This window comes from Phyllobates terribilis, unplaced genomic scaffold (assembly GCF_046119375.1).
Source record: "Phyllobates terribilis strain yellow unplaced genomic scaffold, ASM4611937v1 Scaffold_13__5_contigs__length_258822181, whole genome shotgun sequence".
NCBI classification, from domain to species: domain Eukaryota; kingdom Metazoa; phylum Chordata; class Amphibia; order Anura; family Dendrobatidae; genus Phyllobates; species Phyllobates terribilis.
In genome coordinates this window covers 214,147,070-214,173,678 of record NW_027362773.1, presented here as the reverse complement: position 1 = coordinate 214,173,678, position 26,609 = coordinate 214,147,070, and the positions used below count along the sequence as shown (strand labels likewise).

The window sequence follows — 26,609 nt, the reverse complement described above, 5'->3', positions numbered from 1 at the left end:
TGACTGACCTTAATTTCTTAAAGTAATGATGGCCACTCGTTTTTCTTTACTTAGCTGCTTTTTTCTTGCCATAATACAAATTCTAACAGTCTATTCAGTAGGACTATCAGCTGTGTATCCACCAGACTTCTGCACAACACAACTGATGGTCCCAACCCCACTTATAAGGCAAGAAATCCCACTTATTAAACCTGACAGGGCTCACATGTGAAGTGAAAACTAGTGTTGAGCCACCCCCGTAGTGTTCGAGTTCGGTTCGGTTCGTCGAACACCCGTGTGTTCGCCGAACTGTTCGTCGAACTGTTCGTCGAACACCTTCGAACACCGTTAAAACCAATGGCAGGCAAACAAAAACACATAGAAACACATAGAAAACACCTTCAAAGGTGTCCAAAAGCTGACAAACTGCTCAGAAGACACAACTAACACATGGAAAAGTGACAAGTACATATAGTCATGCGAAAAGAAAAGAGGTGGAGGAGTAAAAGGAGGGGGAGACACAGATATAGGCATGTCATGCCCTTCTAAAATCCAAAAAGTGAGAAGCCGAGACGGCCAGTCCGCTCCTGCCCGTGCCACCTCCGTGTCGCCGGGTTTGTGCCAGAGCCGCGGTGAACCCTGACGGCCAGCCCCCCTCTCCCAATACTGGTGCCTGTCCGCTGGTGGGTCGAGAGAGCCCCCCTGTGGTGGAGGCAGCTCTAAGCTTTTTAATTTAAATTGTCCCTCTAATTTGAATGAATACACTTTAAATCCATTTACAAGGATCTATTGGAGGGCAAGTCTCATGCCAGCAGCCGCGTAATTCCAGCTCCAGTAGCGTCCACTAAAGCTGCTGCAGTTAAAAAGCTTTTATAAGGATCGAGCTCGGCTGTCCACCGCAAGGCATCCTAGTGCCAGTCCCAGCCCCTATGCCTTGGGGTGCCTCCTGATGCTCTTCACTGAGTATCCCGTGGTCCCGAAGCATTTCCTTTGAAAAAATTAAGTGTCCAAACTACAGGTGGTGTAGCTTGCTTAACAGCCGGGATAATCCGCTGACTAGCAGACACTGCTACTAGGCACAAAGTATTTCCTGGGCTAGATGCAGTTAAAAATTTGTAAGTAGATACTTTCGTTGGATGCTGAGAAAGCATTCCATAGAGTCTCCTGGCACGCCATATATGATTCTCTTAAAAAGCTTGGGGTAGGGGTCTAGGGGACCCTTTTATAGCCAAAATCACGGCCCTGTATCACAATACGTCACCTAGGCTGAAGATAAATGGAACTGTAGCACCGAGGGCTCGGTTGCTACAGACGTATTGCACCTCACCCAGAGGTGTGATATCTCACTCTCAGATAAGGATGGAGTGTGGATCAGGACCCGACACCTGCATGCATTACACCACATTGCCGTGGGGCAGGGCGACCAATATGCCCCTGAGATGGGCACGACAGTCCCTGTCCCTGGCTGGAGTGGGGGGAGGGAACACTGAGGAAGGGGAACCCTGCAGTGCAGGAGCAGGGAGGAAGCAGTTCCTGGGTGCATTGAGAAGGGAGTATAAAAGGTGGGCACCATCTTAGTTCAGTGCAGAGAAGTCTGAGCAGAAGTGGCAGGGAGCAGGGGCTCTGCATGAGCTCTGCTCCGGAGGCGGGCCTAGTAACAGAGGCCCAGGCCTGCAAGAGGGAGAAGGAAGGAAGAGGAGCGGAGAAGGCTCCAGGAACGAGGAATGAAGGGATCCCAGGGGGGCGGACGGGCGAGTCGCCACCGCACGCCCGAATCCACCGGCGTGGAGGGGTCAGGCCAAAGGGGGAGACCGGTCCCCGAACTAGTGGAGGCAGGAAACGACCCTCAGCTAGAAACCAGAGGCTCTGACATTTTATGTGGCGCAGCCCCTTGCTCCACCCGCTAGGAAGGCACCACATAGGGTCAGGGAAACTGGCGCCAAGTTTACCAAGAGGAGGCCCGAGGCAGCCGGACAGTAGTGTTGGTAAGAAAGGCCAGACAAAGGACACACAAAGGGGGTCCTGTGAAGCGCTCCAAAGTTATCTGGGAGTTGTCTGAGCCCCTCACCTGGTGAGCACAGTACGACGTGGGCAGCCGTTACCTGCAGACGTGGTCTGGATAATAAGAACTGTGAGTAAAGGCCCTGAACTGCATCACTGACTCCGTGTCGTTACTGATGCTGCCCTGCACCATCACCCCCATCCTCCGCATACACTGCCCTGAGGCTATACTCCTCCCGTGGGGAGTTATGCTACGCTCTGCTGCACCCACAACACCAGCCTTAGCGGTCTGCCCTGTAGCGGCGGTTCACTCTGACCGCAATCCACGGGTGGCGTAGTCGGACATTTAAACATCAAAAACACATAAATAGTTCCGCCACTGGTTTGACCGCCCTGAGCCACGGAACCGGATCGCCGCCACGAAGACTACAACCACCAGCATCCACCAAAAAGGGTCCGGCTCCGGGTGTCCCAAGGCCCAGGGGGTGCGTCAGAACATTTTCATCACCTTTCACAATCACCAATGGGACAAGGCAGGGATGTCCTCTGTCCCCTCTCTTATACATCCTAGTGACGGAGCACCTGCTCTCATCAATTCGCCATAACCCCAAAATTAGGTGGATTGAGGTGGGAGGCACCGAGTACAAGTGCTCTCTATTTGCTGATGATGTCCTAGTATATATCACTCAATCACATATATCCATCCCTGCTGTTATGGCTGAAATAGATCACTTTGTTACATGGTAAAATTTTAAAATCAATGCAGCGAAGTCTGAGGCCCTCGATGTCTCCCTCCCTAAATCCATATAGGATTCCATCCAGTCCAACTTTCCCTTTGCCTGGCCCTCACAGGGTATCAAATACTTAGGAATTCCTATTCATAGAGACCTCTCCCATCTATGTTATCTTAATTTTGGGCCCTTTATTGAACAATTCCATACAGACCACGGTTGGCAAGTTAGAACTGTAAGATTCACTACGTGAACCACTGGTGTTTTGTGGAAAAGCACATGTACACCGCGTTCCAAATTATTATGCAAAAAGTGTTTAGGAGTGATAAGGGAAGAATTTGTTTGTTTGTCAGTTAAACTCATTGATGGTGATGTGTGTCAGGGCTCTTTATATCACTGTAAGCAATTGCAGACACCTGTGCTAATTAGTTTGGCAGGTGTGTCCAATGAAAGGCAAGACTACTTAAGAAGGCTCTCTCACATTATTAAGCAGCCTACATTTTCTGCCAAAATGGGAAAGAAAAAGGATGTGTCGGCTGCTGAGAAGCAACAAATTGTGGAGTGTTTAGGTCAAGGCATGACTACAATCAACATTGTGCGATGATCAGGATGAAGTGTCTTGGCAATCAAGAAGTATGTAGCTGATTCACAGTACACACGTGTGCGTGCTGATAAGGGCAAATTGAGGACTCTTTCCTACAGGCAATTACGTCAGGTTGAAAGAGCAGCGGCAAAAAAGCCTTGTCATAGCAGCAGACAAGTTTTTGAAGCTGCTTGTGCCTCCAACGTCCCCCGAACAACAAGATGCAGGGTCCTTCAGAGGTTTGCAGCTGTGCATACGCCATCCTGTCGACCTCCTCTATCCACTTCACACAAGCAGAAACGGCTCCAGTGGGCCAAACATTACATGAAGACTGATTTCAAAACTGTTTTGTTCACGGATGAGTGCCGTGCAGCGCTCGATGGTCCAGATGGATGGAGTGGAGGATGGCTGGTTGATGGACACCCCACGCAAACACGGCTACAGCACCAACAAGGAGGAGGTGGAGTAATGTTTTGGGCTGGAATCATGGGGAGAGAGATTGTCGGCCCCTTTAGGATCCCTGAAGGCGCTAAAGATGAACTCCATAATGTATGTGGATTTTCTCAAACAGCACTTCCTGCCATGGTTCAAGAAGAAGAACCGTGTATTTCACAGCAAGATCATTTTTCTGCATGATAATGCACCATCTCATGCTGCACATAAAACATCTGCATCTCTGGCTGATATGGGCATAAAAGGGGACAAACTTATGGTGTGACCCCCATGCTCCCCTGACCTCTACCCCATTCAGAACCTTTGGAGCATCATTAAAAGGAGTGTCTATGATGGCGGGAGGCAGTTCACATCTAAGCAACAGCTCTGGGAGGGTATTCTGTCCTCATGCAAAACAATTGAAGCAGAAACCATCCAAAACCTGACAAATTCAATGGACGAGAGAGTTCAGAAGCTCCTTTCGAACAAGGGGTCCTATGTGAAAATGTAACATCACCTAGAATAAAGTTTTGAGTTGAAAACTGTTTGATTTCAGTTTCTAACAACCTGCTAATGCTTATAATTTCAAAAATGACCATTTTTTTGGTCTTTATTAAAATGAAAAGGTTGATCGAAAAGTTTGGGGGATCTAAGAGTGTGGCAACCCAGTAGTCATGATTACTTCGAATTCTGACAATATGAGGGTCATGCTGCAGGTAGTGCAGCAAGAAGGCACTTATGTGTCTTGCGCATCTCGGAGCCCCAAAATTATTTTCCGGGCTAGATGCAGCTAAAAATTATTTTTAATTTTAAATCTGGTGAAGCTTATTATAGATGGCCTAATAGGATCAGTGCTGCACACTGCTACAAAGCCCAAATTATTTTCCAGTCAAGATACAGATAAACATGATTAGTAATTTGAAAGCTTAAAACGGTTGGTAGGGTGATTTTAACCAATCATCAAGCTTTTACTCTCCCCAGGATGACACAGGGGTAGAAAAGTCGTTTCGGATCCATGATTTGTTCATCTTTATGAACGTGAGTCTGTCTACATTATCAGTGGAGAGCCGCGTGCGCTTATCTGTCAGCACACCACCAGCAGCGCTGAACACACGTTCAGACAGAACGCTGGCTGCGGGGCATGACAAGATCTCCAAGGCGTAAGTGGCTAGCTCCGGCCATTTATCCAGATTGGAAGCCCAAAAAGAGCAAGGGTCCAGTGACACAGTCGTGGCTTCAATGTTTACTTGGAGATACTCCTGTACCATCGTCTCTAGGCGTTGACTATGTGTCAGACTTCTTGTCTCCTGTGGCCTTGCAAAGGATGGGCTAAAAAAGTGGTGAAATGATTCCGCAAAATTGATGTTACCAGCAGATACTGTGGTTCTGTTACGGTTTGAGTGCTGAACACTTGACGGTCCCACGGTTGGCAAGTTGGAACTGTGAGATTCACTACGTGCACCACTGGTATTTTGTGGAAAAGCACATGTAAGATTCTGCAACAGTCTCTGCTGATACTCCTGCATGCGTGCATCCCTTTCTATGGCAGGAATAATTTCTGCAAATTTACTTTTGTACCGGGGATCTAACAGTGTGGCAACCCAGTAGTCAGGATTATTTCTAATTCTCACAATTCGAGGGTCATGTTGCAGGTAGTGCAGCAAGAAGGCACTCATGTGTGTTGCGCATCCAGGAGCACCAAGTCCCTGTTGTGTTGGTGGCGAGGTAACAATCATGCTTCCTTCCTCTGTCCTCTCCCCCCAACCTCGCACAATAGAAATGTGATCAAGGTCTCCCTCATCTGATGAGTCTTCCATCAGTTCGTCCTCCACTTCTTCCTCGGCTCCTGCACCTTCCTCACTAGTTTGGCTGCTACCATGCGCCCTGGTAAAATCATCTCCCCCACCCTCACATGCCTGCCGCCTTGGTGCTGCCGACCGTCTGGACCTTGCAGATGTTAGCCCTTCCGCATACAACTCCTCCTCCTCTACTTCCTCCACCTCCTCTTGTGCCACCACCTGACTCCGAATTCTGTTTAACATGTGCTCCAGCATGTAAATCACCGGAATAGTCATGCTGATAATGGCATCGTCAGCACTAAACATCTTCGTCGCCATTTCAAAACTGTGCAGAAGGGTGCATGGGTCCCTGATCTGAGACCACTCCTCCAGCGTGATTTGCCCCACCTCTGAATCTCGTTGGCCCAGGCTATACGTCAGAACGTATTGCACCAGGGCTTGTCGGTGCTGCCACAGTCGCTGCAACATGTGCAGAGTTGAATTCCACCGGGTAGGCACATCGCATTTTAGCCGGTGAAGTGGCAGGCCCAACGACTTCTGTAGAGATGTAAGTCGCTGAGCTGCGGGATGCGAACGGCGGAAGTGAGCACACAGCGACCGTGCCCTCTGCAGAAGGCCATCTAGTCTGGGATAGTGGGCTAAAAATTGCTGGACAACCAGGTTCAACACGTGAGCCATACAAGGCACGTGTGTGACATTGCCCCGGCGAAGGGCCGCACCCAGGTTTGCAGCATTGTCGCACACGGCCTTCCCTGGTTTCAGGTCCAGTGGAGACAACCATTCATGAAATTGGTTCTCCAGAGCTGACCACAACTCCTCAGCTGTGTGACTCACATTTCCCAGACATTTCAATGTAAAAACCGCCTGATGACGTTGAGCCCTACTGCCAGCATAGTAAGGACGTGTGCAGGATCCCTTCTGCGCAGTTAGAAAGCTTGTGGCATGACCAGACAGGCTTTGGGTGCAGGTGGAAGACCGAGAGGAGGTTGAGGAGGCAGAAGCAGTGGAGGAACTTTGACATAAAGAGGATTGACGCACAACTCGTGGGGACGGCAAGACTTGGACAGCAGCCCCTTGTCCTGCTGTCACCATAGTTACCCAGTGCCCAGTCAGCGACATGTAACGCCCCTGTCCATGCCTACTCGTCCAAGTGTCTGTGGTGAAATGCACCCTGTCACACACAGAGTTTCTCAAAGAAGCGGTGATGTTGTGTGCGACATGCTGGTGGAGCGCAGGCACACCTTTCTTTGAGAAGTAGTGCCGACTGGGCATCTGGTACTGGGGCACTGCGACGGACATAAGGTCTCGAAAATCCTCTGTGTCCACCAGGCGGAAAGGCAGCATTTCTGTAGCCAAGAGCTTGCAGATGGTGAAATTCAACCTCTTAGCTTTCTCATGGCTAGGAGGAAATGGTCTTTTACTTGTCCACATCTGAGGGACCGAGGGCTGGCTATTGTGCTTAGACGGGGTTGATAAGGGTGTCCCCGGCAAACTGCCGGTCTGTGAGGAAGATGCAGGTGGACATGTTAGGTTGCCTTGATCCAAAGGTGGTGCTATCGATGTCGGACAGCGCTCAAGACCAGCTGGTGTTACCACCTCCAAAGAAAATGATGACCTGCCAATCACGCTGGCTGTTGCGGGTAAAGAGGTGGCAGGTCTGCGCCCCAAAACAGGTGTGACTGCTGTCCCCCCAGTCACAGAGGATGAAGAGGCCGCGGATGCACAAGATATGGCAGACGGTGGTTGGCCCGGCCGGCTAGGCCGCATTGTAGCACACTGAGCTTCCCACTGCAACTTATGCTTCATGTCCATGTGCCGGTTCATGCATGAAGTACTCAAACTATGTATTTTTTGGCCTCTACTTAGCTTTTGCTGACAAATGTTACAGATAACACGAGTTGGGTCATCTTTATCGATCTGAAAAAATGCCCAGGCTATGCAAGGCTTAGCACCCATGCGACCTGAAGAGCCACCACGACTTGTGGTGAGAGGCAGAGTTGTGTTTGAGGATGCAGTTGTTGACGTGCTTCCAGTACTACGTCTCTGTCCAGGAAGGCGCAACCTGACCTCGTCGTCACTAGCATCTTCCTCCACCTCCTCTGCTGACCTCATCTCTTGGCTGACTGTGGGTTGACAGTAAGTGGGATCTCCGACCTCATCATCATCACCCTGTGCGTTATCACACCCGTCGTCCTCAGAGCCAACCTGTTCCTGCCCTGACAAAAAACTAAAGTTGTCGCTCCAATCAGGTATTTGAGTCTTATCATCGTCTTCCTCATTGTCTCCACCAACAGAAGTTACAGTTTGGGAATGAGGGTCTACATTATGGTCAGAACCTTCTGCGTCTGGTCCTGGATCCGACTCATAAAGATTCTGGGCATCAGTGCAGATCATTTCCTCGTCTGGATTCACAGAAGCGCTGGAGTCGACCTCTGATTCCCAGGCTATAGTATGAGTAAACAGCTCTGCAGACTCAACCATCTGTTCTACCTCATACTCAGACGGGCAGCTGGAGATTTGGGAGCTGTGAGGAAGCAAGTGCGATTTGGGTGACACCTTTGAGGACTGGAGTATTTGTGATGTTGAAGTTGATGTGGAGGAGAGCCCACTTAAAGGAGCACTTGATATCCGTTGAAGCACCTGCTGTTTTTGTGCCTCATCTGGAATTTGTAGCGATTGGCGTGGCCGTAAGAAAGGGATCTTATCACATTGTCCGCTAAAAGAAGTAGACATTTTAGTTTGGCTAGAAGATGGTCTTTCTTCTGCACCTACCCCACGGACACAACCTTTTTTCCCCTTCCCAACACGCCTATTCCCCTTTCCACCAGCAGCAGGCCTTTTTCCACTCATTTTGGTGGTTAACTAATTCACAACTCTGGAGTTGTTTGCACAAAAAAACAATGGATGGTAACCGAGCAGAGCTGAGTGGCCAAACTGTGGTATTAGGCCAAAACTATTGGCTGGGTTAGATGCAGAAAAAAATTATTTTTAATTTGCAACCTGATGGAGGTCAGTATAGATGGACTAATAGACCAAGTCCCACACACCGCTAGAAGCCCAAATATTTTTTCAGAGCTAGATGCAGAAAATTTTTTTATTCAATTTGCAACCTGATGGAGGTCAGTATAGATGGACTAATAGACCAAGTCCCACACACTGCTAGAAGCCCAAATATTTTTTCAGAGCTAGATGCAGAAAAAAATTATTTTTAATTTGCAACCTGATGGAGGTCAGTATAGATGGACTAATAGACCAAGTCCCACACACCGCTAGAAGCCCAAATATTTTTTCAGAGCTAGATGCAGAAAAAAATTATATTCAATTTGCAACCTGCTGGAGGTCAGTATAGAAGGACTAATAGAACAAGTCCCACACACTGCTAGAAGCCCAAATATTTTTTCAGAGCTAAATGAAGAAAAAAATTATTTTTAATTTGCAACCTGATGGAGGTCAGTATAGATGGACTAATAGACCAAGTCCCACACACTGCTAGAAGCCCAAATATTTTTTCAGAGCTAGATGCAGAAAAAAATTATTTTTAATTTGCAACCTGATGGAGGTCAGTATAGATGGACTAATAGAACAAGTCCCACACGCTGCTAGAAGCCCAAATATTTTTTCAGAGATAAATGAAGAAAAAAATTATTTTTAATTTGCAACCTGATGGAGGTCAGTATAGATGGACTAATAGACCAAGTCCCACACACTGCTAGAAGCCCAAATATTTTTTCAGAGCTAGATGCAGAAAAAAATTATTTTTAATTTGCAACCTGATGGAGGTCAGTATAGATGGACTAATAGAACAAGTCCCACACGCTGCTAGAAGCCCAAATATTTTTTCAGAGATAAATGAAGAAAAAAATTATTTTTAATTTGCAACCTGATGGAGGTCAGTATAGATGGACTAATAGACCAAGTCCCACACACTGCTAGAAGCCCAAATATTTTTTCAGAGCTAGATGCAGAAAAAAATTATTTTTAATTTGCAACCTGATGGAGGTCAGTATAGATGGACTAATAGACCAAGTCCCACACACCGCTAGAAGCCCAAATATTTTTTCAGAGCTAGATGCAGAAAAAAATTATATTCAATTTGCAACCTGCTGGAGGTCAGTATAGAAGGACTAATAGAACAAGTCCCACACACTGCTAGAAGCCCAAATATTTTTTCAGAGCTAAATGAAGAAAAAAAATATTTTTAATTTGCAACCTGATGGAGGTCAGTATAGATGGACTAATAGACCAAGTCCCACACACTGCTAGAAGCCCAAATATTTTTTCAGAGCTAGATGCAGAAAAAAAATATTTTTAATTTGCAACCTGATGGAGGTCAGTATAGATGGACTAATAGACCAAGTCCCACACACCGCTAGAAGCCCAAATATTTTTTCAGAGCTAGATGCAGAAAATTTTTTTATTCAATTTGCAACCTGATGGAGGTCAGTATAGATGGACTAATAGACCAAGTCCCACACACTGCTAGAAGCCCAAATATTTTTTCAGAGCTAGATGCAGAAAAAAATTATTTTTAATTTGCAACCTGATGGAGGTCAGTATAGATGGACTAATAGACCAAGTCCCACACACTGCTAGAAGCCCAAATATTTTTTCAGAGCTAGATGCAGAAAAAAATTATTTTTAATTTGCAACCTGATGGAGGTCAGTATAGATGGACTAATAGAACAAGTCCCACACGCTGCTAGAAGCCCAAATATTTTTTCAGAGATAAATGAAGAAAAAAATTATTTTTAATTTGCAACCTGATGGAGGTCAGTATAGATGGACTAATAGACCAAGTCCCACACACTGCTAGAAGCCCAAATATTTTTTCAGAGCTAGATGCAGAAAAAAAATATTTTTAATTTGCAACCTGATGGAGGTCAGTATAGATGGACTAATAGAATGATGCTATGCCCAAAAGATTTTACTTCACTAGGTGCAGTAAAAAAATTGGTATTCTATACACAGGTGGTATATCTTGCAACACAGATAGGCTACTCCACTGACTAACACACTCTGCAATAGGCCAAAAAGGATTAGCTTTGCTAGATTCAGCCAAATGCTGTGAAAAAAACTTGCACAGCACTGGCACAGACCTGCCTGGCAAAAACTGATAGGAACTGATGTAACCTAGTCCTGAAAAGGACTCCAATTACAATTAGTCTTTACTCCCACAATCTATCTATTTAAGAGCACAGACCTGCTTGATAAAAGTCGTAGGAAATGCTGTAACCTAGTCCTTAAAAGGACTGCAATCACAACTATTCCCTACTCCCAAGCTATCTGTATATTTGTGCGAAAATTGGCTTGAAATTAACAAGGTATAGCGCACACAGCAACAGCGGTGCCGTCTAACACGCAGCTGCAGCAGTGAGAAAATGGTGGCGACGGGGAAAATGGCTTGGTCTTATAGGACAAGGACATGTGACATACACTGCCAATCACACATGCCCTTGTTTGTGTGAAAAAAAGCACTTCGCTCCGTGTGTGTGTAGCACCCTGAGGATTCGGCTGCTACAGCGGTATTGCACCTCAACCCAGAGGTGTGATATTCCACTCCCGGGTAAGGATGGAGTGTGGGACTGAGCCCAGAAAGCTGCATGCACTACACACATCCCATTTCCGAGGAACAGACCAACGGTACTCCCACTTAGAAATGTGCAGGTACGACCGAGTCTGTTCCTGGCTGGAGTGGGAGGGGGGTGGTACATCCCAAGTAGTGTAGGGGTAGATAGGGGGAGCAGCCTGGGTAAAGATAGGAGCTCATTGGGTGCTGGTCACCTGAGCTCACACATAGAGGGAGTATTTAAGGTGGGCACCATCTAAGATCAGGGTCAGTCAGTCTTTGCAGAGGAGTCAGTTTGCCACAGTCGGTCAGTCTGTGAGGAGTCAGTCAGCCTTTTGCAGAGAAGCCAGAGGAAGAGGAGCAGAGCAGCCCCAGGCCCAGAGAGAGTGAGAGAGGAGAGTCAGAAGGACCCAGAGGAAACAAGCAGGAACTCTGAGAACCCATATACAAACCTAGGGTGAAGAGTTGGCAAAAGGGTACCGGATCCCAAACTGGTGGGGGCTCAAGCACACCTCAGCCAGAGACCGGAGGCCGTGGGCAGGATCTGCCACGGCCACCCACCACATCCACCCTGAAGGCAAACCACGTGTAGGGTCAGGGAACCCAAGGCCAAGGGTTTCCCAACAGAAGGCCCTAGGGAGCTGGACCTAGGTGGATCCCTGGTGGGGACGGCCAGAAGACAGGACAGGAAGGAGGGCTCAGGGTCACGCTCCGGACTTGCTTGGGGGTTGGCTGAATCCAGGACCTGGTGGACGCAGCACGGCTCGGGTGGTCACTTGAAGCTGGAGTGACCGGAACATCAGCAGTAAGTAAATACCCTAAACTGCACAACCCGACTCTGTCTTTAATTACCATCTATGCTGCACCACCACAACCCCCATCCTCTGCACCTGACCCCCTGAGGCTATACCCCACCCGTTGGGGGTTATACTATCAAAAGCTGCACCAACACCATCAGCCTCAGCGGACCCTGCTGCAGCGGCGGCCGTAGTGACCGCAATACAACGGGTGGCGTAGTCGACATAAAGAACTTTATAACATCTGTAGGACTGCCACATACTCTGAGCTTGACACCCTGGGCACGGACCGGGTCACAGCCACTCGGAGACTACAACCCCCATCTGATCCGGCTCCGGGTATTCCCCTAAAGAATATGGCCCAGGGGGTGCGTCATGTGCGCTGCTGATAGGCTGACAGATTGCACCTCCCCACTGCAAATGCGGGAAAGAGAAAAAAAAATGGAGATCTTCATTGTTCCTGCAGAGATCCATCCCCTGCCCCTCCCCCCGCCCCGCTGTACACTCAAACTGCGTATTAACATTAATTTTCATCATTACTGAGAAAAAATCCAGTTATGATTTTGGTGCACGAACAGTTATCGAACATAACCTCGAACAGCCGAATTTTTCTCAAATTGTTCGTGTTCGCCGACCGGCTCGAACACCGCCCAAAACAGCTCGAATTTGAGATTGGCGAACAGTTCGAGTAGAACAACGCTCATCTCTAGTGAAAACCATTTCCGTTGACTACCTCTTGAAGCTCATCAAGAGAATGCCGAGAGTGTGCAAAGCAGTCATCAAAGCAAAAGGTGGCTACTTTGAAGAACCTAGAATATAAGACATATTTTCAGTTGTTTCAAACTTTTTTGTTAAGTATATAATTCCACATGTGTTAATTCCTAGTTTTGATGCCTTCAGTGTGAATGTACAATTTTCCTAGTCTGGAAAATACAGAAAAATATTTAAATGAAAAGGTGTGTCCAAACTTTTGGTCTGTACTATATATATATATATATATATATATATATATATATATATATATATATATATATTATATATGATCAGTAACGTTAGGTGATTCTCTTTACTTATAGGCACCACTTACTTTTGGCAGCTTTCAGCTTTTCTATTTGGCTGATGACATCTCTCAGGCTGGCACTCAGGTTTTGAGATTTAAATTTTGCTCCAAACATGCTTAGAATACCTAAAAATATTACAATTATACAGGTGTTATTATATTAGTCCCCATATTCTCCTCCATTCCTTTTAGTACTTTCACAGCAATAGTTGTACAGAATATTTCCCCTTATACAGATACTGAGCTTTCACACTGTGCACCACACCGTACATTGCTTACAACTGACCGCTGCTGGAGCAGATATCAGCTGATGGGTTAGGGTCCTGGGTGTTGGATACCCTCTGATCTCACATTGATGATCTGTCCTATGAATATGGATAGTTCATCTGTATGTAAGTCCCAGACAACACCTTTAATCTTACAAATATCAAAGACTGACCGTCACTTCCAAACAGAGAACAGGTAAGAAGAGGAACATACTAAGAGTAGCCACCTCCATATATAACTAACAAATCTGTAATGCTATAGCACGCAAACTTGAAATATATGAAATTGGAATTGCATTACTGCTCTAGAAAATAAGAAAAAACGAAGATACTTAGCGCATAAATTGGCCAATTCATGTGAGCCCAGTTGCCAACGACAAGGCGATTCTCTTTGCTGGGAACCTATCCTAATGTGACTCCTCTCCTGAGCTGATAGCCTACAATTATATGGGTAGATAGGATCCTGCTGTGATTAAAACCACCATAGGCTGATGGCTTTCAGCCCAAGAGAAGAATCACTTTAGGTTAGGTTCTAGTGTTGAGCGAGCACTAAAATGCTCAGGTGCTCGAAGCTCGGGCCGAGCTCACCGTGATACTCGGGTGCTCGACCCGAGCAACGAGCCCAATGTTAGTCTATGGGAGACCCAAGCATTTTTGCGGCGGCACCCCCTGCAGTCTTTTAAAAGCCTAACAAGTGCTCAAAACAATAGTGACAGTGCTCAAATGACATTGGAACAGCATGGGAATCGCCTCAGGAAGCATTTCTGACCCCCAGGTCACTGCTGTCAACAACGTGGTCAGAGGTATTAAGCCACTTTTAAGGGCTCACAATAAAACGTTCAAAAACGAAACTGAAACTGCTTTCCTGTGAAATATGTTAAGGAAGTTCCTTTCCAGGGTAAAGACTTGTGTATAAGGTAAAATAAATAACCCCCCAAAAAAATATTCCTCCACACCTTGGGCTATGTTCACAAGTAGCATTTTTTATGCGGTTTTGCACTTTTGTATTGCTTTCAACCGTGACAAATGCATTCACCAGGAAATGTCATTTTAACATTTTACAATCTTATCTGGCCATGTGCTGTGTGACACATGCATACAGTGCTGAAAAGACATGGGAACAGCATAGGGAAGACCCCTGGAAGCATCTCTGACACCCAGGTCACTGCCTAAAAGTGTGCCCATCAGAAGTGATCCTTGCCGCATCAGAAGATGCAGACTTGAACTATCCCTGTGCAAGTCCTTGTCCCAGGGCAGTGTTCAATTGTACCTCCCCCATTCCTTGCAAGCGCAAATAAGCAGCCAACTAACCACCCACCCACCCGCAGGCTGCAATACCATACTGCTAGCTTTCACTTGAAATGGGGCCTTTTAGTTTGGAGGAGGCCGAAGCTGGCCACTAGCTCATGGCTGCTTCGGCAGTGAGGTATCCATACTCAGTCCCCAGCCGCCCGGCGGCCGGGTGTCCATGCTCGGTCCCCAGGGGGCGGCCGGGTGTCCATACTCGGTCCCCAGCCGCCACGCGTCTGGGTGTCCACACACGGTCCCCAGCCGCCTGGGGACGGCCGGGTGTCCATAAACGGTCCCCAGCCGCCCCTATTTCTCCTGTTACCTTCCCCCACACTTTTCTTAGCCTGGCCTGCTTTAGGGCAGCATTGGACGAGCCCACCAGAGAACCAGACTCCTCCGGTGGGCCCTGGCTTCTCCATCAGGGGAGTTGAGAGTGCCAAGGTGAGGAGCATGATGATGATAGAAGTTAGCATATGCTTTGTTTTCTTGGAATGCAAGCGCATGTATGTAGTAGCGGCTAGGCCTGAGGTGGTCAGCGTTTTGGCGCATATCCTACCTCCTCCGAGGATTGCTGGATGTTTTCCTGCTACTATCCCAGTTTTATGACTCCCGTTAAAACAAAGCTTCAGGTGATGAATGATGGATGAGGTGGTGGCAAAGGAGAAAGAGCAGGAGGAACAGGGACCATTCACATCAATATCAGGCCAGCCAACCACACATGTCTTGTAGGATATGTTTCTGTACCAAAAGGAGCGGTTCGGCTACATAGTTATAGGGCATACAGTGAGTGCAATGCCTACCAAAAATTTAGAGGCACTCCAATGTCCCTTGGAAGTGACATGGAGGTCAGAGGGCCTTAACTAAACCTTTTTTTCCATTTATAGCAACTGGGTCTCCTGTGCACTGTTGGCCTAAGCAGTGAATGGAAGGCTTTCCAAAAATTATGAGGAACTGCAATGCCCCTTGAAACAGACGTGGATTACAGTGTACTAAAAAGCTTCTACCCATTATTGGGGAGTGGGTCTCCCTTAGTGTTCGCCAATGCATTGAAAAGCAAAGCTGACTAAAATTAGGAGGAAATGCAATGCCCGTTGGAAGAGTCGTGGAGGTCGCTGTAGCTTAACTAGACGGTTTTAATGCCCCTTGGAAGAGACGTGGAGGTCGCAGTAGCTTAACAAGATGGTTTTAATGCCCCTTGGAAGAGACGTCGAGGTCCCAGTAGCTTAACAAGATGGTTTTAATGCCCCTTGGAAAAGTGGTGGAGGTCACAGCAGCTTAACAAGACGGTTTTAATGCCCCTCGGAAGAGACGTGGAGGTCACAGTAGCTTACAAGATGGTTTCAATGCCCCTCAGAAGAGACGTGGAGGTCCCAGTAGCTTAATAAGACGGTTTTAATGCCCCTCAGAAGAGACGTGAAGGTCGCAGTAGCTTAACAAGACGGTTTTAATGCCCCATGGAAGAGACGTGGAGGTCGCAGTAGCTTAACAAGACTGTTTTAATGCCCCTTGGAAAAGTGGTGGAGGTCACAGTAGCTTAACAAGACGGTTTTAATGCCCCCCGGAAGAGACGTGGAGGTCGCAGTAGCTTAACAAGATGGTTTTAATGCCCCTCGGAAGAGACGTGGAGGTCCCAGTAGCTTAACTAGACAGTTTTAATGCCCCTCGGAAGAGACATGGAGGTCGCAGTAGCTTAACAAGATGGTTTTAATGCCCCTTGGAAAAGTGGTGGCGGTCACAGTAGCTTAACAAGACGGTTTTAATGCCCCTTGGCAAAGTGGTGGAGGTCACAGTAGCTTAACAAGACAGTTTTAATGCCCCTTGGAAAAGTGGTGGAGGTCACAGTAGCTTAACAAAACGGTTTTAATGCCCCTCCGAAGAGACGTGCAGGTTGCAGTAGCTTAACAAAACGGTTTTAATGTCCCTCGGAAGAGACGTGGAGGTCGCAGTAGCTTAACAAGACGGTTTTAATGCCCTTTGGAAAAGTGGTGGAGGTCACAAAAGCTTAACAAGATGGTTTTAATACCCCTTGAAAAAGTGGTGAAGGTCACAGTAGCTTAACAAGACGGTTTTAATGCCCCTCGGAAGAGTCGTGGAGGTCGCAGTAGCTTAACAAGATGGTTTTAATGCCCCTTGGAAGAGACGTCGAGGTCCCAGTAGCTTAACAAGACTGTTTTAATGCCCCTTGGAAAAGTGGTGGAGGTCACAGCAGCTTAACAAGACGGTTTTAATGCCCCTCGGAAGAGACGTGGAGGTCGCAGTAGCTTACAAGACGGTTTCAATGCCCCTCAGAAGAGACGTGGAGGTCCCAGTAGCTTAACAAGACCATTTTAATGCCCCTTGGAAAAGTGGTGGAGGTCACAGTGGCTTAATAAGACGGTTTTAATGCCCCTCGGAAGAGACGTGGAGGTCGCAGTAGCTTAACAAGACGGTTTTAATGCCCCATGGAAGAGACGTGGAGGTCGCAGTAGCTTAACAAGACGGTTTTAATGCCCCTTGGAAAAGTGGTGGAGGTCACAGTAGCTTAACAAGACGGTTTTAATGCCCCCCGGAAGAGACGTGGAGGTCGCAGTAGCTTAACAAGATGGTTTTAATGCCCCTCGGAAGAGACGTGGAGGTCCCAGTAGCTTAACTAGACGGTTTTAATGCCCCTCGGAAGAGACGTGGAGGTCGCAGTAGCTTAACAAGACGGTTTTAATGCCCCTTGGAAAAGTGGTGGAGGTCACAGTAGCTTAATAAGACGGTTTTAATGCCCCTTGGCAAAGTGGTGGAGGTCACAGTAGCTTAACAAAACGGTTTTAATGCCCCTTGGAAAAGTGGTGGAGGTCACAGTAGCTTAACAAGACGGTTTTAATGCCCCTCGGAAGAGACGTGGAGGTTGCAGTAGCTTAACAAGACGGTTTTAATGCCCCTCGGAAGAGACGTGGAGGTCGCAGTAGCTTAACAAGACGGTTTTAATGCCCCTTGGAAAAGTGGTGGAGGTCACAAAAGCTTAACAAGACGGTTTTAATGCCCCTTGAAAAAGTGGTGAAGGTCACGGTAGCTTAACAAGACGGTTTTAATGCCCCTCGGAAGAGACGTGGAGGTCGCAGTAGCTTAACAAGACGGTTTTAATGCCCCATGGAAGAGACGTGGAGGTCGCAGTAGCTTAACAAGACGGTTTTAATGCCCCTTGGAAAAGTGGTGGAGGTCACAGTAGCTTAACAAGACGGTTTTAATGCCCCCCGGAAGAGACGTGGAGGTCGCAGTAGCTTAACAAGATGGTTTTAATGCCCCTCGGAAGAGACGTGGAGGTCCCAGTAGCTTAACTAGACAGTTTTAATGCCCCTCGGAAGAGAAGTGGAGGTCGCAGTAGCTTAAGACGGTTTTAATGCCCCTTGGAAAAGTGGTGGAGGTCACAGTAGCTTAACAAGACGGTTTTAATGCCCCTTGGCAAAGTGGTGGAGGTCACAGTAGCTTAACAAGACGGTTTTAATGCCCCTTGGAAAAGTGGTGGAGGTCACAGTAGCTTAACAAGACGGTTTTAATGCCCCTCGGAAGAGACGTGGCGGTTGCAGTAGCTTAACAAGACGGTTTTAATGCCCCTCGGAAGAGACGTGGAGGTCGCAGTAGCTTAACAAGACGGTTTTAATGCCCCTTGGAAAAGTGGTGGAGGTCACAAAAGCTTAACAAGACGGTTTTAATGCCCCTTGAAAAAGTGGTGAAGGTCACAGTAGCTTAACAAGACGGTTTTAATGCCCCTCGGAAGAGACGTGGAGGTCGCAGTAGCTTAACAAGGCGGTTTTAATGCCCCTTGGAAAAGTGGTGGCGGTCACAGTAGCTTGTAACATACCTGGCGGCGTCCTTGCATGGTGGTCCATCTCCCACTGTGCAAGAGAGCGCACTTGATCTCCTGTCCAGAATGTCTCTCTGGCTTCCCTCCATGCTGTCTGTTTGTGTCTGTCTCTGCTGCTTAAGGGCGGCGCCCGATCACTTCCTGCTCTTTGTACCTGCTGTGGGTCACGCCCCTTGTGCGTCCTCAGCCTATTGCTGTCTGACACTTGGTATATAGCTCAGCAGCTCCCTTCTATCCCTGCCTGAGCATATGTGTTTCTTTCAGTGTGTGCTTGCACTCTGAAGTTGCCAGGTCCCGTTCCTGTTTCCCTGTCCGCCTTTCCTGGAGGCTGTATTTCCAGGCCTGTCTGAACTGTGTCCTGTATTTCTCCTGCCTTGCGGTGTCAGCTCCCGTGTCTGAACTGTGTCCTGTTTGTCTCCTGCTTTACGGTATTAGTTCCCGTGTCTGAACTGTGTCCTGTATGTCTCCTGCTTTGCGGTATTAGTTCCCGTGTCTGAACTTAGTCTTTTCTGTGTTCTCTTGTCTGTCCTGTCTGAACACGCTCCTAGCCTGTTCCTCCCGCCTTCTAGGGGCCGATTACCTAGACCCGCTCCTGTATCCCGCTGCAGTGTCGGTCTCCTCCGTACACTCAGTTCCAGTCTGAACTCTCTCCTATCCTTTACCTGTTTTGTCTATGTCCATTCCCTTCCTTTTCCTGCAGAGTCTGAACTCGTACCTAACTCCTGCCAGTTGTCTCTGTACTTCCGTTTGTGAGTTTGTGGTCCACTCGCTACTTCACTGCAAGTACCCTGTGGGTGTCTGGCTCTGTCTTTCCCTTCCTGTCTGTTCCGTGTGAACAGAGTCCTGTCCTGCCCTGCTTCTGCCCGCTGCTCCGGCAGTCCTGTCCTGCCCTGCTTCTGCCCGCTGCTCCGGCAGTCCTGTCCTGCCCTGCCTGTACCCCTCTGCCTGTAATGTTCCTGAGTCCCAGTGTGTACTGGGCCCTATCCTGCCTGTATTGTTCCTGAGTCCCAGTGTGTACTGGGCCCTATCCTGCCTGTATTGTTCCTGAGTCCCGGTGTGTACTGGGTTCTATCCCGCCTGTGTTCCTACCTGCTAGTGCCTCCTGTCTGCACTCTAGCTGTGCTTGCCTTTACCCCCCTGCCTGCATACCCGCCTGCCTGCATACCAGTCGTGCCTGCCTATACCCTCCAGTCTGTGTGCCAGCCTACCAGCCTGTTCCTGTATTCCCTGTGTGGGTCAACAGCCGTGTCCGGGGTCTGTCCTGGAGTAGCACCTGGTCCCTCTGCTCGGTTCCTCCTTGGTGCACTGGCGTCGTATGCCGTCGTGCGACCCTGGTCGGATCGGGTGAATACTTAGTCACGCCCCTCCAGGCATACACTCTCCGGCACGGTCCAGTGGAATCACTACCAATCACACGCACACGCCGCTTAGCCCGGGCGTGTGCATAACAGCATGCTCAGGCCATGGTTCCCGTTGAGCCCCACGGCCTTCGCTCTTTGAGAAGTTTTTCCAGCGAATATATGCATTAAAATAAATAAATAAATTTTTTTTTTCCCTTAGCTGAGTTCCAGGCGAATTACGCACCGTCCAGATGGATCTATCAGCTCTCGTTCCTGCGGATCCGCCACGTTACTATGGGGATCCAAGACAGTGTCGTGCATTTGTGGAGCAATGCATGCTACACTTTAAGGCCTACCCTCTTTATTTTCCTTCCGATTGGGCTAAAGTGGCCTTTATGATGTCTTACCTGGCGGGGGATGCCTTGGAATGGATCAACCCCCTATATGAGACACAGGATCCGATCCTCCGGGACCTAATGGCCTTCCTGGTGGCCTTTCTAATGGTCTTCGATGATCCTAACCCGGAGGCTCCTGCTGAAGCTTCACTTCCCAATATCCCGGAGCAGCCCCAATGGGTAATGTGTGTGGGTAGCGTAATAGTTCTCCAGCCCAATGAGACTACTGCCCACCCAGAATCCTCACAGGGTGACTACGCTTTCCGGAATACTTCTCCCAACCTCAAGAGGCAGTCCAGACGTGCTAGACTTAGAGGCAAGCAGTCACGCCTGGGTCTGTCCTCCCTGAGACCTCCTGAACCCTTCGGGGTGCTACCTGGTAACGAAAGGACAGAGACTCTCCTATACTCTGTACCTGATACCTCGCTCGCTTCGTCCAGTGAGTCCAACCTAGTGTACTCCGAAGCAGAGGTTACTCCCGAGTCTCTACACCCCTCCGACCAGGCGGAGGACCTCCAGTTGTGTTCAGAACCCTTCGGGGTGCCACCTGGTGGTGAATGGACAGAGACTTTCCTATACTCGGTACCCGATACCTCGCCTGCTTCCTCCAGTGAGTCCGACCTAGTGTTCTCCGAAGCAGAAGTTACTCCCGAGTCTCTACACCCCTCCGACCAGGCGGAGGACCTCCAGTTGTGTTTAGAACCCTTCGGGGTGCCACCTGGTGGTGAATGGACAGAGACTTTCCTATTTCCTGTACCTGATACCTCGCCTGCTTCCTCCAGGGAGTCCGACCTAGTGTTCTCCGAAGCAGAAGTTACTCCCGAGTCTCTACACCCCTCCGACCAGGCGGAGGACCTCCAGTTGTGTTTAGAACCCTTCGGGGTGCCACCTGGTGGTGAATGGACAGAGACTTTCCTATTTCCTGTACCTGATACCTCGCCTGCTTCCTCCAGTGAGTCCGACCTAGTGTTCTCCGAAGCAGAAGTTACTCCCGAGTCTCTACACCCCTCCGACCAGGCGGAGGACCTCCAGTTGTGTTTAGAACCCTTCGGGGTGCCACCTGGTGGTGAATGGACAGAGACTTTCCTATTTCCTGTACCTGATACCTCGCCGGCTTCCTCCAGTGAGTCCGACCTAGTGTACTCTGAAGCAGATGTTTTCTCTGAGCCTCTGTACTCTTCTGACCCGGCGGAGGACCTCCAGTTGTTTCCTGAATCCTCCGGGGTACCACCAGATAACAAAGAGACAGTGACTTTTCCTCATTATGTACCTGATAACCCGTCTATTTCTTCCTGTGAGCTTGACAAGATGTACCTCGAAGCAGAGATTACCCTCAAGTCTCTGTTCCCCTCCAACCCAGTGAACGACTGGTCCTCGAATTCCCTGCGGAAGATTCTGGCAGGCCTGAAGAAGAGGGGGCGTAAGGGGGGAGGTACTGTAACATACCTGGCGGCGTCCTTGCATGGTGGTCCATCTCCCACTGTGCAAGAGAGCGCACTTGATCTCCTGTCCAGAATGTCTCTCTGGCTTCCCTCCATGCTGTCTGTTTGTGTCTGTCTCTGCTGCTTAAGGGCGGCGCCCGATCACTTCCTGCTCTTTGTACCTGCTGTGGGTCACGCCCCTTGTGCGTCCTCAGCCTATTGCTGTCTGACACTTGGTATATAGCTCAGCAGCTCCCTTCTATCCCTGCCTGAGCATATGTGTTTCTTTCAGTGTGTGCTTGCACTCTGAAGTTGCCAGGTCCCGTTCCTGTTTCCCTGTCCGCCTTTCCTGGAGGCTGTATTTCCAGGCCTGTCTGAACTGTGTCCTGTATTTCTCCTGCCTTGCGGTGTCAGCTCCCGTGTCTGAACTGTGTCCTGTTTGTCTCCTGCTTTACGGTATTAGTTCCCGTGTCTGAACTGTGTCCTGTATGTCTCCTGCTTTGCGGTATTAGTTTCCGTGTCTGAACTTAGTCTTTTCTGTGTTCTCTTGTCTGTCCTGTCTGAACACGCTCCTAGCCTGTTCCTCCCGCCTTCTAGGGGCCGATTACCTAGACCCGCTCCTGTATCCCGCTGCAGTGTCGGTCTCCTCCGTACACTCAGTTCCAGTCTGAACTCTCTCCTATCCTTTACCTGTTTTGTCTATGTCCATTCCCTTCCTTTTCCTGCAGAGTCTGAACTCGTACCTAACTCCTGCCAGTTGTCTCTGTACTTCCGTTTGTGAGTTTGTGGTCCACTCGCTACTTCACTGCAAGTACCCTGTGGGTGTCTGGCTCTGTCTTTCCCTTCCTGTCTGTTCCGTGTGAACAGAGTCCTGTCCTGCCCTGCTTCTGCCCGCTGCTCCGGCAGTCCTGTCCTGCCCTGCTTCTGCCCGCTGCTCCGGCAGTCCTGTCCTGCCCTGCCTGTACCCCTCTGCCTGTAATGTTCCTGAGTCCCAGTGTGTACTGGGCCCTATCCTGCCTGTATTGTTCCTGAGTCCCAGTGTGTACTGGGCCCTATCCTGCCTGTATTGTTCCTGAGTCCCGGTGTGTACTGGGTTCTATCCCGCCTGTGTTCCTACCTGCTAGTGCCTCCTGTCTGCACTCTAGCTGTGCTTGCCTTTACCCCCCTGCCTGCATACCCGCCTGCCTGCATACCAGTCGTGCCTGCCTATACCCTCCAGTCTGTGTGCCAGCCTACCAGCCTGTTCCTGTATTCCCTGTGTGGGTCAACAGCCGTGTCCGGGGTCTGTCCTGGAGTAGCACCTGGTCCCTCTGCTCGGTTCCTCCTTGGTGCACTGGCGTCGTATGCCGTCGTGCGACCCTGGTCGGATCGGGTGAATACTTAGTCACGCCCCTCCAGGCATACACTCTCCGGCACGGTCCAGTGGAATCACTACCAATCACACGCACACGCCGCTTAGCCCGGGCGTGTGCATAACATAGCTTAATAAGACGGTTTTAATGCCCCTCGGAAGAGACGTGGAGGTCGCAGTAGCTTAACAAGACGGTTTTATTGCCCCATGGAAGAGACGTGGAGGTCGCAGTAGCTTAACAAGACGGTTTTAATGCCCCTTGGAAAAGTGGTGGAGGTCACAGTAGCTTAACAAGACGGTTTTAATGCCCCTTGGCAAAGTGGTGGAGGTCACAGTAGCTTAACAAGACGGTTTTAATGCCCCTTGGAAAAGTGGTGGAGGTCACAGTAGCTTAACAAGATGGTTTTAATGCCCCTCGGAAGAGACGTGGAGGTTGCAGTAGCTTAACAAGACGGTTTTAATGCCCCTCGGAAGAGACGTGGAGGTCGCAGTAGCTTAACAAGACTGTTTTAATGCCCCTTGGAAAAGTGGTGGAGGTCACAAAAGCTTAACAAGACGGTTTTAATGCCCCTTGAAAAAGTGGTGAAGGTCACAGTAGCTTAACAAGACGGTTTTAATGCCCCTCGGAAGAGACGTGGAGGTCGCAGTAGCTTAACAAGACGGTTTTAATGCCCCTCGGAAGAGACATGGAGGTCGCAGTAGCTTAATAAGATTGTTTTAATGCCCCTTGGAAAAGTGGTGGAGATCACAGTAGCTTAACAAGATGGTTTTAAAGCCCCTTGTAAAAGTGGTGGAGGTCACAGTAGCTTAACAAGACGATTTTAATGCCCCTCGGATGAGACGTGGAGGTTACAGTAGTTTAACAAGATGGTTTGAATGCCCCTCGGAAGAGACATGGAGGTCGCAGTAGCTTAACAAGACGATTTTAAAGCTCCTTGGAAGAGATGTGGAGGTCGCAGTAGCTTAACAAGACGGTTTTAATGCCCCTTACAAGAGCCATACAGTGCAGCATCTTAAAAATATTATTCCCATTATTGGGGAGTGGGTCTCCCACAGTCTTTGCTTATGCCTTCCAAGCAAAAGCTGACAAAAATAAGGACGGAGGAACTTTCAATAATGGCAACATGGACCATGGTCACTCTGGTGGTATAGTGGTGGTGGAGGCTGAGGATAAGGAGAAGAGCAAAACACAGCCGAAATGAGGAAGCGTATACCCATGTGTGGGTGTGAAGTGGTGCATGGGAATACACCTCCCGAAATAACACAGTGGATTTGACTTTATGTTACTCTGCTGTCATTTGGTGGTGATGAGAAGTCTGGCCCAATCCAGCCCTTGTTAATTTTGATAAGTGTCAGCTTGTCAGCATTGTCAGATGACATGCGAGTGCGCTTATCAGTTATAATTCCCGCAGCGGCACTAAAAACACGCTCCGATAACACGCTAGCGGCAGGGCAGGCCAGGACCTCCAAGGCGTACAGAGCGAGTTCATTCCAAGTGTCCAGCTTGGATACCCAATAATTAAAAGGCACAAAGGAATCATGGAGCACGCTGGTACAGTCAGCAAGGTACTCCCTCACCATCTTTTGAAACTTTCCACTCCTTGTGAGACTACCCCGCGCCTCAGAGTCTGTCCGAAGGGAGGGTCTGAGAAAACTGTCCCATAACGTTGACAGTGTTCCCCTGCCTCTGCTGGATTGGAGTTGCGTCTATATCGCATGTGCGCCTTGGTTGGGCAACGAACTGTGACCTCTGCCGCTAGCGTGTTCAGATGGGAATTTTTTTAACAGTTCTGCAGCAAGGGCCTTCTGGTACTGCCCCATTTTTGTAGACCTCCCCACCTCATGAATAAGAGAGTGAAAGTTCTCCTTGTAGCGGGGGTCTAAAAGTGTCACCAACCAGTAATGACTGTCACCCAACATTTTGACAACGCGAGGGTCACGGTTAAGGCAGCGTAACATAAAGTCAGCCATGCGTGTCAGACTGGTAACGGACAAGACTTCCGTGTCCTCACCAAGATGACGACTGACTATGCTCTCCTCCTCCTCCTCCTCCCCCCTGTCCTCAGGCCACCCACGCTGAACCAACTGTATGACAGTTGTACAGGTACTACCGTCTACAGCGCATGATACAAGCTCCTGTTCTTCTTCCTCCTCCTCCTCCTCCTCTCCCGCATTGTCCCCCAATGCACGTTGGGATGAGATGACGCTGGGCTGTGTGTAATCAACCGCTACGGCTTCTTGATCCATCTCATCATACTCTGGCTGCAATGCCTCCTCTTTAATTCTCTGCAGAGAGCATTGCAAAAGACAGGCAAGTGGAATGCTGACGCTAATGATGGCGTCATCGCCACTCACCATCTTGGTGGACTTCTCAAAGTTTGTCAAGATGGTACATATGTCAGACATCCAGGTCCACTCCTGAAGTCTTATGTGTGGAGTCTGACCTGAATATCGACGGCCTTGTTGCAGCGGGTACTCCACAACTGCTCTCTTCTGCTCACAAATCCTTTGCAACATGTGGAGGGTAGAGTTCCAACGTGTGGGGACATCACACACCAGTCGGTGTGACAGAAGCTGCAAACGCTGCTGCAACACAGCAAGGGCGGCAGAAGCTGTAGCTGACTTCCGAAAATGAGCTGACAGGCGGCGAACTTTGACGAGCAGATCTGGCAACTCGGGGTACGATTTAAGAAACCGCTGAACCACGAGGTTAAACACATGAGCCAGGCATGGTACGTGTGTGATCTCACCTCAGAGCCGCCACCAGGTTACGGCCATTGTCACACACGACCATGCCTGGATGTAGGTTCAGCGGTGTCAGCCACAGATCTGCCTGCTCTTTCACAGCTGTCCACAACTCACAAGCAGTGTGAGGTTTCTCACCTAAGCTTATGAGTTTCAGCACAGCCTGTTGCCGCTAGGCGGAGGCAGTACTGCAGTGCTTCCAGCATGTAACTGATGTGGTGATATCTGAGATGGAGGCTGAACATGAGGAGGAGGATGATGCGTAGGAGCTGTACACTGTGGGGGCAACTCTGACTGACATAGGGCCCGCAATCCTCGGTGTGGGGAGGATGTGTTCCGTCCCAAGGTCCGACTGGGTCCCGGCTTCCACTATGTTTACCCAGTGTGCCGTCAGGGAGATGTACCATCCCTGGCCACAAGCACTTGGCCACGTGTCCGTTGTCAGGTGGACTCTCCCAGTAACTGCGTTGTTGAGGGCACGGCAGATGTTTTGGGACACGTGCTTGTGTAGTGCGGGGATGGCACACCGGGCAAAATAGTGTCGGCTGGGGACCGAGTACCGAGGGACGGCCACCGCCATAAGGTTGCGGAAGGTTTCCGTCTCCACCAGCCTAAAAGGCAGCATTTCCAACGCAAGCAGTCATGAAATGTGCGAATTTAGGACTGTGGCCTGTGGGGCATTAGCTGCGAATTTCCGCTTTCGTTCAAAGGTCTGGGATATGGACAATTGAACGCTGCGGTGGGATGTGGACGTGGACGTTGATGCTGTTTCTTGAGAAACTGCCATAACAAGAGAAGACTGAGAGGAGGGGGCATCTTTGCATGCAGTATGGACAGGGGATTGCCTTGCACGCACAACAGGGGGTTCTATTGCACGCACAACAGCGGAAGAAGCAGTGGTGACACCCGCTGACACTGGTCGTGGACCCTGGGGTTCGCCCCACAAAGTCGGGTGCTTTGCTGCCATGTGCCTGATCATGCTGGTGGTGGTCAGGCTGGTAGTTTTGTCACCCCTGATGAT

General features: G+C 49.1%; 1 protein-coding gene across 1 annotated transcript in view; it reads right to left on the bottom strand.

Moving 5' to 3' along the window:
* Positions 1–26,609, bottom strand: part of LOC141174385 (IST1 homolog) — a 72,045-nt gene that overhangs the window by 40,454 nt on the left and 4,982 nt on the right. The window contains exon 2 of the mRNA XM_073659283.1: positions 12,976–13,074. Coding sequence (XP_073515384.1) covers positions 12,976–13,063 — 88 coding nt within the window. The 5' untranslated portion in view covers positions 13,064–13,074. The remainder of the gene's footprint in view (positions 1–12,975; positions 13,075–26,609) is intronic.